Source organism: Cupressus sempervirens, chromosome 10, assembly GCF_028749045.1.
Source record: "Cupressus sempervirens isolate cs-2001-9-10 chromosome 10, ASM2874904v1, whole genome shotgun sequence".
NCBI classification, from domain to species: Eukaryota; Viridiplantae; Streptophyta; class Pinopsida; order Cupressales; family Cupressaceae; genus Cupressus; species Cupressus sempervirens.
In genome coordinates this window covers 119267990-119285211 of record NC_143127.1, presented here as the reverse complement: position 1 = coordinate 119285211, position 17222 = coordinate 119267990, and the positions used below count along the sequence as shown (strand labels likewise).

Sequence of the window (17222 nt, the reverse complement as noted above, 5' to 3'; positions counted from 1 at the left end):
GAATAAAGGTTTGGTCCATATTTTACAAGTTGGTCTATGTTTTGTAATAAAGGCACATGTAAGGCCCACAAGCATTTTGGTGTGGTTATAAACCAAGTGACTCCATGGGACCAAAAGGCCTTAGAATAGGGTATTTAGAGTCTAAACAGTATTAGCAAAAAGTGGTTGTTTGTTTGTTTTATGGTTGGGAACGCCTATATGGTTGTTCCAACGGTCATGTAGACCTTTATATATGTCATATGTGATCTCAGTTGAAAGGGGGAGATCAGAGTGTACGGTGGTTTGGAGAAAAAATAATAAAAACTTCAATTTTTTGGAAATTTACTTAGTTGCATTTAATAAATCCATATGACCAATTTTGAGTCAATGGACTAGTTTAGAAAGTTAGGGAATGCATAAAAACTATAGTTTGAAATTTGAATTTCAAATTCAAACGGTCATATTAGTTTTGGAGGGAAAGTAGTAATTTGGTATTTGTTTGATTAAATAAACCTTTGTAACCAACTTGGTCGGTTGGGCAAGTGCATATAAGCCTATTTAAGTTGTAATGAACCTATGCAAGACATGAATCATTATTGGTACGGAAAAAATCATAGAAATTGTATAGAAAAACAATCATACTTTCCTTTGCATCAATTAAAAAAATAAAAAATAAATGATACTTATACATACAATGGGGCTCTCTGTGCGAATGAAAATCCCTGATGATCTAGGACGCCGAATCTGTACAGGCTCATCGCCAGTAGCCACACCCTATATACAATAAATAATGTAATTAAATGAGATTACCACAAACATTTTACAAGAATGCATCAATATTTAATCAATTGGAAAACATCTAATTACCTTTCCTTTGTCAATGCATGCTGGCTCACCCCCAGCACTTTGGCCCCCCGGGGCAGGTGGTATCTGCAAGATAAAAGAAAGATTAGCAACCATATATGCTACAATATCAAATAGAAAAAAGAAATGTGAACACAACATAATGTACCGTAGATGTCTCAAGGCCAAATGAAATGGCCGAGAGTGTAGCATCATCTATCTGTTTGAGCTCCTCCTCGGTCATCAACTAAACATGAATGAAGATCACATACATGTAAAAGTCAGTATGGCTTAAAAATTAAAATTACTCTATTATAAAAATTAACTTTAAATCACATGTCATAACAAAAAAATGTATACACGTACCGACACCGAAGGAGTCCATGCCTCTACATTCCCCTCCTCTCTCGCATCAGGGTCTGTAGCCTCTGCACGTGCGTCTGGTGTATCCTCGTCTAATACAAAATGATACTCAGGAAGATCACCTATGGGACCCAGGCAAATATTCCTGCATGTAATGCAAGTGTGAGGCACACAAACGTGTGATGAGCTAGCCGATGATGAACTGGCACCAACATCATCAACACGAGGAGGCAAGACTGACCTAGCCTGAGATATCATTAGGCTACTCAGCCTATGAATGGCTCTGATGGTCTGAGAGCTAGCCTCTGCCATAATATCTGGATGCTGCACTCGAGGAGGGGGGGAGATATCAGGGGGGGGGGGGACAAAAGTGCCAAGTTTCTTCCGCTGGGAAGAGAGTCTATCCTGAGGAGCTCCTAGTCCTAAGCCCATGTTGGGCTTCATGCTCCAATAGTTCACTTTAAGTTTCAACACAAATTCTGCATATAATTTTTTAAGGAAATAAAATGGTATGTCTAAATTGCCATGTGGAGGGATATCAAAGACCATCCACCAACGGTCCCAAAAATTTGCACGTATGGCGTCATTTGTGCACCATTTAATCGATAGTTTGGTTTTTTTTGGGTCAATTGGTATACCCGTTTTTGGGTTAGCAAAAAGGCTTGCCAAATCGTCTTTGGTTATGTTGAGGGCCGTGACCTCATCATAATCCAAACCATCATCAAACATCTGGTGCATTTCATCACGCCAACGAAGAGCGGCATTTTGTTGGTTTGTAAGAGCTTCAATGTTATCCACTATGGTGTTTAACATGGATAACATAGGAGCCAGTGCAGGTACATTATTGTATGTTCTATGCAAACCTCTCAACTCAGTGAGATTTTCATTTATCAAATCCTCGATTCGAGGAGGGTTTTGAGGAGGTAGAGGATCATTTGGTGGACGATTTTGTGGGGATACTGGATCGTTTGGTGGTGGGTTGTGAGGAATATTATTCCCTACCTCAGTGTCATCATTTTGATCAGCCATTCCTATTGAATTGAAAAACGTAATATATATTAAAAAAAAATCTAAAATTTAACCATTTTTGTCAAAAAAACCCTAGATTCAACTAAAACAAACAAAATCTTGTTAAAATCTATTAAATTTAGGTTAAAAATGAGTCAGGGGGGGGGGGGGGGGAACATACCTGATATCTGATATCCGATTTGCTATCTGATATCCGATCTGACGGGCCCAAATTCGCGTGAAAATAAGGGCCGCGGGTCTATGATTTTATGTTTAATCCATGCACAGGTATCGGATATCCGATATTATATCGGATATCCGATATTATATCGGGTTTCCAATATTATAATATATATAATATAACATATATATTACATTTTATATATTTTTATATTATATTTTATATTTATTATATTAATTTACTATATATTATAATATAAAATATTATTATTATACTATATTATTATAATTTATAATATATTATACTTTTTTATTATATATTATATTATAAGATATTACTTTTTATTATTATATTATATTTTATATATATATTATATTACATTACTATATATTATAATATATGAAATATTATATTATATTATTATAATATAATATGTTATTATAATATTATTATTATAGTATAATATTATACGATTATAATATAATAATAATATTATTATTATATTATAGTATAATAATTATTATAATAATAATATTATTATATTATAGTATAATAATAATTATAATAATATTATTATATTATAATATAATAATTATTATAATAATAATATTATTATATTATAGTATAATAATAATTATAATAATATTATTATATTATAGTATAATAATTATTATAATAATAATATTAAATAATAATAATATTATTATAATATAATAGTATGATATATTATTTAATATTATTATTATTATTTTATATCAATAATAATAATATTAAATAATATATCATACTATTATATGATTTTAATTATTAGTCGGATATTGGATTTAAAATCGGATATCCGATATGATATCGGATATCCGATAAGGCTCGGCTTAACCTTCCAGGTTTGGTTCCTGGATAGGTAAAAAAAAGTCAGAGCGGATTTTGAAGCGCTTTTAGGCGTCTTCAAACTCTTTTTTTTTTCACATCGCCACTTTTTGGCACACCATGATCCTGCACATACCCTTGTAAATCCTCTAACAAGGTAACATTTCAAGATTGAAGTGTTTGAAGAACTCTATCCAGGCCACTCCTAATAGGGTGCTAAATCCTTTAACAAGGTCACACTTAAAAATATGTATTGTAACCTTTAATAGGGTTGGCTCCTAACAAGGTTCACTTCAGAAGGGTGAAAAATTTATTGTAACTAGTTGCATGGTAATTTTCCCAAATTGGGTTTCCACATTAAATCATGGTGTCATCTATGTTCATGTTATTTTCTTTATGCTTTATGTTTCTGCAACTAAATTACTAAAGCTTAAAACAAATTAATAATCGTAAGACTTCTTTGTTAACTAAGTTACAACAAGGACTTATTTTTAACTGAGCTGGAGAAAGAATTGCATTATCAATGTAAAGTTTGATTTGACATCTAGGGACAGGGAATTGGTTTTGGAGTAATTGATTCATCCCTGCCCTCTCAATTACTCTCTTCATTTCCAACACCTTTTTGGTGAGATGGATTATGCTTCACATCTGGGATCCATTTTCAGTTTAGCCTTTGTTTGTTGTTGCACACAAGGTTTGGGAGTGGTTTTTGGCGCCATTATTACTATGAAGGGGTTATCAACTAGTGTGGGGGATTCCCTTTTCTCTAGTAGTCTAGTGTTTTGGAGGATGGGTGTTTTTTCATCTCCTCCAATGTTTCTTGGCAAGCTTCTTTCTCTCTATCTCAAGGGAGGGCCTTCCTAAGGTTTGGCTATCTATTTCTATGTATTTCCTTAGCCATGAGAGTTGCTGGTTTGGGGACTCTTATATTACTATAGCAGTAGGCTACCTTCAAATTAAACTACTTTCTTCCTCAACACTACCCTTGTTTCCAGATTCTCTCTCTTGCAAAGGAAAGGTCTCTATTTTCCTCATCCATAGGATGGATGGTTCTACTTTGTGGGTCCTAGCAAATTTCTTTCTCACAATGTTTCTTTGAGGATTTTGTCTAAGTTAAGTTGGCCCCTTGTTTGGTTTCTTCTTGGTGGTACTTTGTATTTTATGGGGTTGTTCATCTAGTGGTTTCAATTTCCTTCAGTTTGGTCTAATTTTGAAATTTTTTAGATCTTCACAAGGGTTTGGCTCTCTTCTATTGTGGGCTTCCTTTCCTTTGGGCCTAGTCTATCCCTTGTTGTATAGGAGTGTTATCTCACTACCTTGAGCCTAATTTGGGTTTCAATCTCCATCTCCTTATGCAACCCAACTCTATTTGTAGTGTCTATGGTACTTCTATGTTGGTTGTTTTGGGGTTAATAGTTGGTTTGAAGGGCTTTGGCCATTCTTCTATTTTTTTTGTTGTTCTTGACCTGAGAAAGACTTTCCTCTAGAGGGTGTGTGCATTGATCTCTTTTTTTGTGCTTCTTCATCCTTCAATTTTCTTCTTTCCTATGGAAGGATTTTTATGTCTCTTTTTAGAGATTGCACCTTCTGTTATACATATCTTGATCTGATCTCTAGGGGCACAAAACAAATTTCTTCTTCTCAAAGTAGGATGGAGTTGTCCTTATGGGGGTTTCCCAACTCATTTTTTTACTTTAGAGGAGGGATCCTTTACTATGGAGGTGAAGAGGAGTGAGGCAACAATTTGGGAGACTCTTGGTTAGATTTCCTTTGATCATTTGGTTATGGGTCCCTATCTTTTCTACTACATAAAGGCTTTAGGGATTAGATCTCTATTTCTTTGAGGTTCTTTCTCTCTTTCTTTTTGAAGGTTATGAGATGCCTTTGAAAAGAAAAGCAATTCTTATTCTTCCTTGTCACTCCTTCTAGCACAAGAGGTTATCTTAGCTTGATGGTTTGGGATTCTCACCTAAACCCCTTTTTTTTTTAAATTAAATTTTTTTGGCTTATCAGACCATGGGTTCCAAATGGTTGTATCTCTGTTCAAACTCTTTTTGAATTAAACTCTTGTGAATTCTTTTCCATCTATCATTTTTGACTTGATGTTACTTTTTTGTAGGGAACTTGGGTTATCTAATCTTGATTGACTTAATCAAAACATAATATTAATACAAAAAATATTTCACCTTGTAAAATTAAGAAGACATTGACTTTATAGAAAAGGTCATGAGGACCTTATTTACAATCAACAATGAAGATTTATATACTATCAAAAAAAATATTAGATTCATATTAATTCATTTTTATATTGACACATTACAATTCAATGTGCTTCTTGAAGGAAGATAGACATAGTATTCCAAGAAGCTCTTTTGGAATCACTTTAATATTGACAAATTTCAATTCAGTATGCTTTTGAATTTGACAACATGTTGTATGAGGAAAGTTGTTCAATAGATCAATTTCTTCTATATGTGGATTTGAGAAAATATCCAATATTCCTACATATTTAAGCGACCAAAATTGCCCGCCTTTAAGCAACCCAAGTTACTATTTTCTTTGGAAAAAATGTAAATGATGGCAATGAAGGATCAATCAATGAGTATGTTTTTTAAAATGATTTTTTGGAGTGGGCACATTTTGAAAAATCAAGTGCATGTTCACACACAAAACATATCTTGCATAAAAATAATTGAAAATATGTTTTTTTAAAGTGTAAAGAATCAAGTTCACAACAATAATATATAATTTGTTTTAAATACTATCAAATAGATTCAAAGTTATTAAAGAAATGGTAAATGTATGCCTTTGAGAACTATGGAGATGCTTGTGAATAAATTCAACTTTAATATGTTTATGTTGTTCAAAAATAGAAAATATTATATTGTTCAAAAGCTCTAAAAACATGTTAAATTATGGTGGTACTTTTATAAAGACCCAATTGATCAGATGTAAACCTAATGATGAGGAAATTGAGAAACCAATTTGGAAGAACAACATATATAAAAAGGAAGGAAATGGAGGGACATGAAATTTGGTTTCTTGAGTTCTTCCGAGAATGTAGAATGGCTTCTCCTTTTAGGACAAAGGAGGTGGTTGAATTTAAAATAAATGATGTAATACTTGATGGGAGAGTGACTTAAACATGAGCTACAACTTATAACACTTACACATATGTATGCACATTACATATAGTTAAATTAGATTATATATGCACAATATTAGTACATCTTTTATATGTCTAATATTATAGATGTATTTATTAATTTACAATTATTTTTCTATTTATGCTCATTTTTAAAAGATATTGAGAATAATTGTTACATTTAATCAATTATATTAGTACAAAAATTATTCAAATTTACATATAATGATATTTTCATTTTTTTAAATTTAATTAATTATTAAATATAATAATATAGTATATGTTTAGCATAAGAACTACAACATTGGTTACATATACATATATGAATTTTATCAAAATTCTAATAATTATTTGGTAAGAAATTTATGAAAAATCCTAAATTTTAATGACCCAAAAGGAGAAGAAGAAATAGTAATGTAGTTACTCTCATAAATGATATATGTAAATTAATTACTAGGAATCACACCTTAGTGTGCAATTGGTACCCCGAAGAGATGCGGAAGGTCAATAAAAAATAATTCAAGTTCCATGTTTTTATACAATAGAAAGAGGGAGAGATGAAAATAAGAAGAGAGGTGTGTGTGTGTGTGTGTGTGTGTGTCTATATATATATATAAAGAGAGAGAGAGAGAGAGAGAGAGAGAGAGAGAGAGAGAGAGAGAGAGAGAGAGAGAGAGCATACAACATTTTGGTTCATCTTTCTATACTCCTTTCAATACTCTATGGAAACAAATTTTGGTAAAGCTTCCTCTCTAGTATGACCTTAAATTGCATTATTCTATGATGAGTACAGACTCATCAAAAACTACACTAGATAATTCAATGTTCATGACACTATAATTGGTCATCCATTTGAGTAGATCCCAATTATTGTAGTGAGCCAGTTTAACATTTACTTAAAGTAATTTTATATGACCATATAATAAATCATGAACATTTGTACACATTAAAGTACATGCAAATGAATATGATTAATAATATTGTCATTTATAATTTAGTTTGGATGGTCTAATACCTCTCCATGTGTGTTTCAAAGAGGTTAATGTCATGTTTCATCTTATTGCATCTTTTGTGTACCTAAAATAAATATATAAAATACTTAGAGTTGCATTCGATCATATTGTTGCAAAGTATGTTTTACTCATAAGTATTAGGTTTACATCATTACATCAATAACATACACATATTTAATGTTTGTTCATCTACATAGGGGTTTGTCATATTGACTAGAAGGTCATAAACCTCCTTTTTTAATACAATAGATCTTCAAGATTCATTTTATAAACACCATTATTTTATATGTAATTGAAGTAAAAGATAAGTAGGTACCAAAGATCATAGGAGCAATCACACATATGCAAATTGTCCAAATATTTAATTACGTGGACAACCTTACTCTAAATTAGACTAAAAATTAAGTAACATTGAATCATATTCTTGCAAATTATTTTTGACTAATTTTTATTTGTCAAAGTGAATTTAATAGATATTAATAATATTAAATTCCAAATTATAATTGTTGATAAAATTAGAAATCACTTGTTAAAAGTCTACAATGATGACCATTGTCATTCTCCTTTATTAAAATAACACTACCTTCTATTGTTGACTCTTGTAAATATATCTAGTAATCCCTTATGCCTAGTTTGTTAGACTTATTAATAACAAATAAATCCTCATAATATCCTTAAACCTCCAATTAAAAACGTGACACAAGAATTCCTTAAGGGCCTGTTTGGCTGCGAGAATATAAAAATGGGAATAGGAATACCTATTCTAGAATACTTATTCTCGAATAGAAAATGTGGTTACGTATTCCTATTCTTGTTTGGTTCACCCAGAATTTGATGCGAGATTCACACACTAAAAAATTTATGTTTTCTAAAATTTTTAAAAATGGAATAGGAATACGTATTCATATTCCACCATTTAGGTGGAATAGCAAATGCTCATTATTGGGCCAAAATTAGAATACATATTCCAATTTTATTCCTATTCCAATTCCAATTCCAATTTGGTGCATCCAAACAAAGAATTCAAAATTTTAAGAATATACATATGCCTATTCCACTTGTATTCCTATTGCCAAATGGACCCTAACCGCCTCATTAAAATTAAGAAATAAATTTTCAATTTAAAAACTAAAATATTTTGTTCACATTCAGTAAGTCTATAATTACAAGATTGGATTAGTCACTAAAAATAAATAAAATATCTCACGCGAGTCAAAAATCCTTACCACAATTCCTATGAAATCTACAGTACCTTACAAAATTCATTTCTACAAGTTTCATAACAGCAAAATGCTAATGAGTTGTTACACAAAGTGGACATGCAGTGATTTCATATGATATTACAGAGAAGAGTAGAGCAATCAATCTTGAAAGGCCGACCTTAATCGCCCTATGCGATGAGAACCAACAATGCAAACATATTACTTTTGAATTGCAGTTGGAAGAATCAAAGTCCTGCCTGCTTTTGCACTTACCTTTCCATCTTCACTCGTACACAACACAACAAACAAGGACAAAGTCAAAATGTGAAGTCATCAGATTGTAAAATCAGCTCTTCCACTTGATATAAGAAAACAAAATACCTTTCACCCAATTATCAAAATCCACATTGAAAACAAAATACATTGAATCAAAGCCCTCTAGCTCTCCCATTCAACATCCACATTGAATCACTTCAGTTGAGATTGATAACCCAGGCAAGAAACCCACTCTAATTGCAATCGCCCCTTGCTCCCTTTGATCATTAGTTTTGGTAGCCATCTCCGTTTGGTCAGGAGAAAGATGAGTGCAATTAGGGAGCAGCAGCAGCCACATGCGCTTCTGATTCCAGTTCCAGTGCAGGGCCACATCAATCCCATGATGCACCTCGCCTGGAAACTCATCTCCCATGGATTCCTCATCACTTTCCTCCACACGGAGGATACCCTGCACCGCATATCAGAGGTCAGCGATCAGAAGAAGAGTGACTTGATGAGACTGAAGTGTGTTCCAATGGAGGCCCAGCCAGAGGACGGTCGAGACGACGTTATCAAATTCGCGGAGTCGCTAGAGAAGGCGCTGGGCCCTCCCGTAATTCTCAACCTCATCCACAACATCAACACTCAATTACAAGATCAAGACCCCAAGATCACTTGCATCATAGCAGATTTCTGGATCTGCTCTGGCTTAAAGGCCGTTGCAGATTTCCATGGCATTCACCTCGCTGTTTTGCACACCCAGCCTCTCTCAGTCTGTGCAATCAGCTGCTTCAGCCCTCGCCTCATCTCACAAGGAATCCTTCCTTCCAATGGTATGCTATTTTTTGGGCAAAAGTAGCAAGTTATTGATTTATTAATAAATAACAGATTCATGAAAGATCAAGATTCATGAGGGGAAGAACCAGTAAGAAAATGCTCAATTCTTACCACCAATAAGAATACTCATAAGAATAGGTAGAGTATATGAAACCTCAGATCTCTACAAACAATCTACTAAGAGAGAGAATTATAGCATGAGCTACAAACAAAATATTAAAAAGATTCCTCATAGCATGAGCTACAAACGAAATATTAAAAAGCTCCCACCAACAACTACTCGCCAAAGGCTAGTGATGTTCTTGAAAGATTAGATTGTACATAATATTTTTGGGTTTCTGATTTCTCACGATTCTGACCAACCCATTTAATGACAAATTGCATATGGATTGTTGTTTTTGTTGAAGGAATTGTGGAGGAGGATAGGATGGTAACATGTCTTCCCTCGGTGCCTCCAATGCTCTATGCTGAGCTTCCGTGGATGAATGGGGGCGAATTCTTGTTTAGAAGGGGCAATCGGATGGCTGAAGAAGTGACGCGGATAAAGTGGGTTCTTTTCAACTCCATTAGAGACCTTGAATCTCCTGCAGTGGAAGAATTGTCCAGAGAAGTGGGAGTCCACACAATTGGTCCATTGATTCCAACTGAGTTTCTAGATGGGGAATATTCAAGCAATACGACCGAGATGCAGATTCCAAGCCTCTGGAGAGACGAAGTGGAATGTTTAGAATGGTTGGAAAAACAGGCTGAGCAATCTGTGATCTACTTATCTTTTGGAAGTTTTACTGTTCTTGATGAAGAGCAAGTGGAAGAGGTTGCTTGGGCTTTGGAGGCAATAAAAAGACCATTTTTGTGGGTTCTGCGGTCGGACGGAGTGAAAGGCGAGAGGGCACTTTTGATTTCGAGGTTATTGAAATCATGCGGTGCAAATCAGGGGTGCATTGTGTGTTGGGCTCCACAGTTGCAGGTATTGAATCACCCTTCACTGGCATGTTTTGTGACTCATTGTGGATGGAATTCTGTGTTGGAGAGCATTTGCATGGGAGTGCCCATGATTTGCTGGCCTTATTTCACTGATCAGTTTCTCAATCGAAACTACGTTGTAGATGTCTGGAGAGCCGGGCTGCCATTAAATCCCAATAAAGATGGAGTAGTAGAGAAAGAGGAGTTGAGAAGAGCTGCAGAGGAATTGTTGGAGAGTGAGAAAGGGATGAGAATCAGAGATGAAGTGAAGAAATGGAAGAGAATTGTAAGAAATGCTGTGAATGAAGGAGGATCTTCTTCAAACAACTTCAACCTGTTTGTTGATGCCGTCAAGAATATACCTATCTAGATGTGAAAATTGTTTGCCTATATTTTTAATTGGTGTATTGACCTCAAATGGGTCTCAGGGGGGTAAATCGATGTGCAATGCAGGTTCAAATCTTATTTTACGTAAATATATCCATTATCTAGGAGTAGCACGTGGTGTGCAATGGACATCGTACATTGATTCGTTTCATTTCATCTACCCTTATTGTTTTTTATCAATTAACTTTTTTCAAGTGGCGACCTTAATGGAGTAATGAAATGAAATTATATTATATTGAATATAGTTTATGATCAAAACATAAGATCAATTATTTTGGTGTATGAGTGATGGGTTCATTTAAACTTAGCATTCATAGAACATGAATCACTGAGTTTGACTCAAAAAATGACCCAATTGATTATGATAGCAATATAGAACTTTACATAATTTTTAAGTTTGTAATTAGAAAACATATTTTACATCAATTTGATTGACCAAAACATTTTAATTCTTATATACAAATTTTACTACCCTTAACACCATTTTAATCTAAAATAACACCATTTTAATCTAAACATGCTTTCTTTTGTACAACGGTTATATATTTTCTAGTATTATCTTATTTGTAAGTTAACCTTAAATTATCATATTATACTTTAACTTAATTCATATATACTTCTATTAAATTAATGAAAATACTATATATTTATTGCTTATTAATAAATTTATATAACAAACTAATAATAAACTTGTACTTCGTGGTAAAGCACATAGTATGGGAAGAAAAGTTTACCCAACATACCTAATTACCATATTCTAAAAAATATATATGCTTATAATGAATAATTTTTTAAATCTTAATTAATTTATACATATCAATAGAATAGTATGAATTTATTTATAAAAAGAAAAATAAGCTAATAACAATCCGTCGTTATCAATGAAAAGTCTCATCCCTTCTTTCCCCTTTATCTTCTATGTAACCTTAATTCTCTGCAACCACACCCTTCCAAACTTTATCTAGCACATTGTCCCTAGCTTGAAACCGTTTTCTATTCTAACTCCTCTTACTTGCACCCAAAATCGATTCCAACCCAAACTTTAAAAAATGGAACAAAATTAAAATAATAAAATCAACATTTGTTTGATGAGTTGTAAGAAGCATGTTCTAGACAAAAATGCTACCATAGATAAAATGCTAAGAAAATGGAATTAACAAAATAAATTGAGTTGAAAAGTCAATATCCAATCATTGTCCAATAATCAAGATTTAACACTTAGTTTGCCAAACTAAATATAATACATCATAATGACTAAGATTTTGATCTAGACATCAAACATCCAACTTTTGCACATCATAAGCATAATCAATATTACATCAAGATCTCTGTCAATGATTTTGGGGTGCTCACTATGGTGGCTTGATCGACATTATCCAGTTACATAATTACATCATAATGTTTATCTAAAATAAATGTGCAATCATTAAATAGGCTTCATAAAACCTTGATAGGTGTTCTTCCTGGCTCGAAGAACACCCCGACCCTAACACAAGAAGCCTAGCTTTCCAAAATAAGATGGATCAGATGGATATGGTGTAGTCATGAAACATACTACATACAACCATGTGCCTAGTATCCTAATCACAACATGTGGTAGGGAAAAGAAATTAACACTGCACATCTACTCATATGCAATGAAAAGATAATTGAAACATATCTACTCATATGTAACATTTTAAGCATATCTACTCATATGTGAGATAAAGTAAGCATAGTCACACATATGTGCATTACATCAAAATAGCATAACTAAATGAAAATAGATAAATGGCTTAGCCAAGCACTAAATTCACTAGTGGTATAGAAAGGAGAGACAAAAACATAATGAATCTTGCCTATTAGAACCTGAGAGGTTGAGAGAAGCAAGAACATAATACATCCATCCACACCCTTCCTTATGTCGCATTACACCCATCCATAAGGAATTTAAACATCAACACTTACCTAGGACACCATGAAATTAACCACAAGTAACAAGATGAGTGTGCCTAATTACCTAGATGTAGGCTAGCTCTAGAATAATACTCCTATCAACCATATATGGAAAGAAACCAAACAACCAGTTACAATAATGTTTTACTTTTTGTTAAAAAGATTTTTCCCTTTCCTTCATAAGTTAAGGCACAAGTTTCTCATCTCCCACCAAGGCAACACATAGTGATCTCATTAAGGTCCTTGTAATATTGAAATTTAAAGATTCAGAATGCAAAATATATTTAGCTAGGTTATAGAAATGAAAAGGGAATCACCAAGTAATCTAATTGCAATCAAGCGTAATAATATATGGAGATTCACGTCACACAATCCAAAAGACTACTTTTGTGTTTCAATGTTATTGAGGTTGATCATACAACATTATTCTAGCTCATTATTAAAGTAATGATTTGACAAATAGCACTAGATCTATTTTATAATACATAAAAAGAAATGGAGGACTATCTATTAGAACATTAATGAAATGATGGGATGACAGCGATGCAGCTATTGTCCCACAAAAATGTACAGTTGACCAATTTTCAAAAGATCAAAAACATCAAGATTTTTTTTGAAAATTTCACCATTCGATCTTCATGATCTGCATAATTTGTAGTAAAAAACAACAAAAATTTGGAGAAAAATCACTATGTTTTCGTGAATCTGAAAATAAAATGGTTTGACTTTGTTTTGTCTTTTGTACTTTTTTGTGGGAGATTAGCCTGTATGAGTTGACAATATCCTACTACACTACATTCATCTTGACAAAGGAACTTAGAATTTCATCTACTTTTCTAATGCAGTAATATGTTGTATACAATAAGATATTGTCTTATAATTAACTTTAGAAATTATTGTTCATACAACAATCAAAGTAGTGAATCTACTACAAGAACTCTCTAAACCAATTTCTATGAGCATACAACATAACATTGTGTAGAGTGAATCTACACTGAGAACACCACTTTCAGTGGTTTGTACTTTTGTGCTCATTTATATACAATCAGTTTTTGTTTAAAATGACATGGTCCCTTTATTACTCTTAATCATTTTATCAAGTTGAATAAATAATAAAGTAAATAAAAGTATTGTAAGGAAGCAAAGGTGCGTGGAATCGCTTCCTACGCTAATCTTTGAGAGGACGATTATGCAAATCAAAGTAACTATTGCAAAGATCTCAAGAAATGCATAATAACATAATCAAAATAACAAAGAACACACAACACAATGATTACTGTGGGGAAACCCTTCCGGGAGAAAAACCCCACCCTCCAAAACTCACACAATGTATTATCAAACCAAGATGATTACAATACACTTGCAAGGCAAGTTCTTACAGGAGCGCATCACCACAACTCAAACTTGGAGAGACTCCTTCTATGTAATGGGCACCCCTGGATGTCCCAAAAACTAAACCAAATTATTGAAAGGAATTATGTCAAATAGTTTGCATTCAACTTCTTAAAACCCCTTATAACTCCGAAAATCAAACGTTTATTTGTTTGTTGTGTTTCGTGCATGGAATTGGTATCATACAACATAAACAAGAAAGAAACTACAATAATATGCAAAGTGGAAATGAACTGCTGCTAATAAAATGTTATTTTCAAAATTCATAAAACCAAATACATGGCAGATTTATCAACTCATTAATTACTTCAGAAATATTGTCATAATACTCCAACCCATGCTTACGAACTTGCTGCTACAATACTTTGTCCTCCAATCAGTCCACTACCTTCATAGTACCATTCCCTCCAAGCAGCATAAGCATCAGACAAGTAGTGAAGAAGATATGAGCAAAATATCAAATCTGCCTGTAGCCGAAAATGCAACTAAACTACCTGATAATGAAGCCAATAAGAAAGAATTCCAAAGGCCAAACCCCAAGGGAATGACGTCTAGAATGTTACAAGAGAGGATAGACGTCCTCAAATGCCAAGAACAAAGCTGCAACTCACACACCAATTTCTTCTCATATTCAACCTCTAATGAAGCCACAAATGCTTCCTTTTATTCTATTCCCACGGGTCCGCTCAACTCATATGGGCAATGTGGGATAAAAGATGTGTAATATAAAACATATATTAAAATACCCCTTATGTCTCCCTTGGGTACACATCACCATAAAATAAATATTAAAGTAACACTTTAATATTTTACAATTAAATTAAATGTTACTTTAATAAAACTTTAGGCATTAAAATGTATAGCAATCGGACTCCGAATAATCCGAGTGATAGCTCATCAGAATGCTCTCACCGAGGAGTATTGAATCCAATCACCAAAATTGACCTACACTGTGTCCTGCCGACTTACTAAAGATAGTAAGTATGCCTGAAACTGAGTAAATCAACTTCATTTTGGCCCAAACTAGAAATGACTAGGCCAAAACACTCCAAGATCCCATTAAACCCTTCGTTAGCCCTCGGGACCATGTAGAACAAGGCTAACACACACACACTTGGTCAACTGCTAAAATGGGGACATTACAGTCCGCCCCCCTTGAAATTGCTTGTCCTTAAGCAATCTCAGTCCAGCCTGCTGAATAACCTGCTCACTCTCCCATGTAGAATCTTCCTCCGGCAGGTCTTTCCATCTGACCAAATACTCCTTCACTATCCTGTTTCTAAGCTTCCTCTCTTTGGTATCCAGAATAGCCTCAGGTACTAACACAAGCTTCCCCTCCTCATCCAAAGGGGGTAAATCTGCAGAAGGCACTACACTCTGACCAATGACTTTCTTAAGCCTAGACACATGAAACACATTGTGCACTTGATTGCCCTCTGGAAGCTCAAGCTCATAGGCGACTTTGCCCACTTTGCGAATCACCCTGTAGGGACCATAAAATCTAGGTTTCAACTTTTCAGCTCCACTCTTCTTAAGCGATGAATGTCTATATGGTTGTAGCCTCAAGTAAACCATATCCCCTACCTCGAAGCTACGCTCTATTCGGTGCTGATCAACATACAATTTCTGTTGATTCTGGGCCTGTTGTATATTCTCTTTGAGCACTTTCAGGATGTCTTGACTATCCTACAATAAGTTTTTGGCTTTGGGCACTCTACTATCCCCCAAAACTAAATCCATGAAGCTAGGTGCTTCATAACCATAGAGTGCCATGAAAGGAGTCATCTTGATGGACATATGATAAGTGGTGTTATAACAATACTCTCCCATATGCAACCATCTGATCCAAGCCTTTTGTTGTGTAGTTACATAGTTCCTCAAATATCCTTCCGCCCATTTATTCACAATCTCTGTTTTCCCATCTGTTTGCGGATGATAACTAGTGCTAGGTGTAAGATCTGTACCACACAACCTAAACAACTCTTGCCAAAAAAAACTCATAAACTTACTATCCCGGTCGCTGACAATGAATCTGGGCAACCCATGTAATCTGAATATCTCTTTAAAGAAAAGATCTGCCACCTGTGCTGTTGTGTAAGTGGACGAAATAGCAAAGAAGTGAGAAAACTTCGTCAAGCAGTCCACCACCACATAGATGCAATCCCTTCCCTGCACTCGTGGTAAACCAGTGATGAAGTCCATCGAAATACTTTCCCATTTCCTATCAGGAATGGGCAAGGGCTGTAATAAACCTGCAAGAAATGTGTGCTCTCCCTTATTCTGTTGACAAACCACACACTCCCTGACATACCTCTGAACATCATCCTTGAGCCCTTTCCATGAAAACCGCTCTCGGATATGCCTGTAGGTCTTGAAGACCCCCGGATGTCTAGCTGTGGGTGCATCATGAAATGCCTTCAGTATCGCCTCTCTCAAATGTGATGACAGAATCAAATAAACCCTGTCTTGAACTCTGATCAATCCATCTATCACCTCATAGCGATCATCCTATATGGTACCTAAAATCAATCCAGAAGCCCAAGCATCTCCGACATACTCTGCTATAATCCAATCTCTCCAATCTCCTGAAATCTCTGCCAAAGCACATAAGTGAGGTCTCTGAGATAAGACATCAACCACCACATTTTTCTTACCTTTGACAAGCTCTATGTCAAAGTCATAAGCCTGCAATTTAGTCACCCATTTTTTTTGTCGATCATTAAGATCACGCTGGCTCATGAAGTATTTAATACTATTGTGATCAGTCTTGATCACAAAAAGTCCACCTACCAAATATGATCGAAATTTGGCCAATGCATGCATTATGGCCAACATCTCCCAGTCATAGACAG

At 34.2% G+C, this 17222-nt stretch overlaps 1 protein-coding gene across 1 annotated transcript; it reads left to right on the top strand.

The window, feature by feature from the left end:
* The first annotated feature begins 9042 nt into the window (after nt 1–9042).
* Nucleotides 9043–11194, top strand: LOC149532884 (linamarin synthase 1-like). The gene is made up of 2 exons (XM_089806587.1): nt 9043–9689; nt 10101–11194. The coding sequence occupies exons 1-2, from the start codon at nt 9182–9184 to the stop codon at nt 11024–11026; spliced, it is 1434 nt and encodes a 477-aa protein (XP_089662713.1). The 5' UTR covers nt 9043–9181; the 3' UTR covers nt 11027–11194.
* The last annotated feature ends 6028 nt before the right edge of the window (nt 11195–17222 follow it).

Coding starts and splice junctions, on each gene's coding strand:
- LOC149532884 (XM_089806587.1), top strand. CDS start 9,182: ATGAGTGCAATTAGGGAGCAGCAGCAGCCACATGCGCTTCTGATTCCA. Junction 9,690..10,100: donor AGGAATCCTTCCTTCCAATG/GTATGCTATTTT, acceptor TTTTTGTTGAAG/GAATTGTGGAGGAGGATAGG.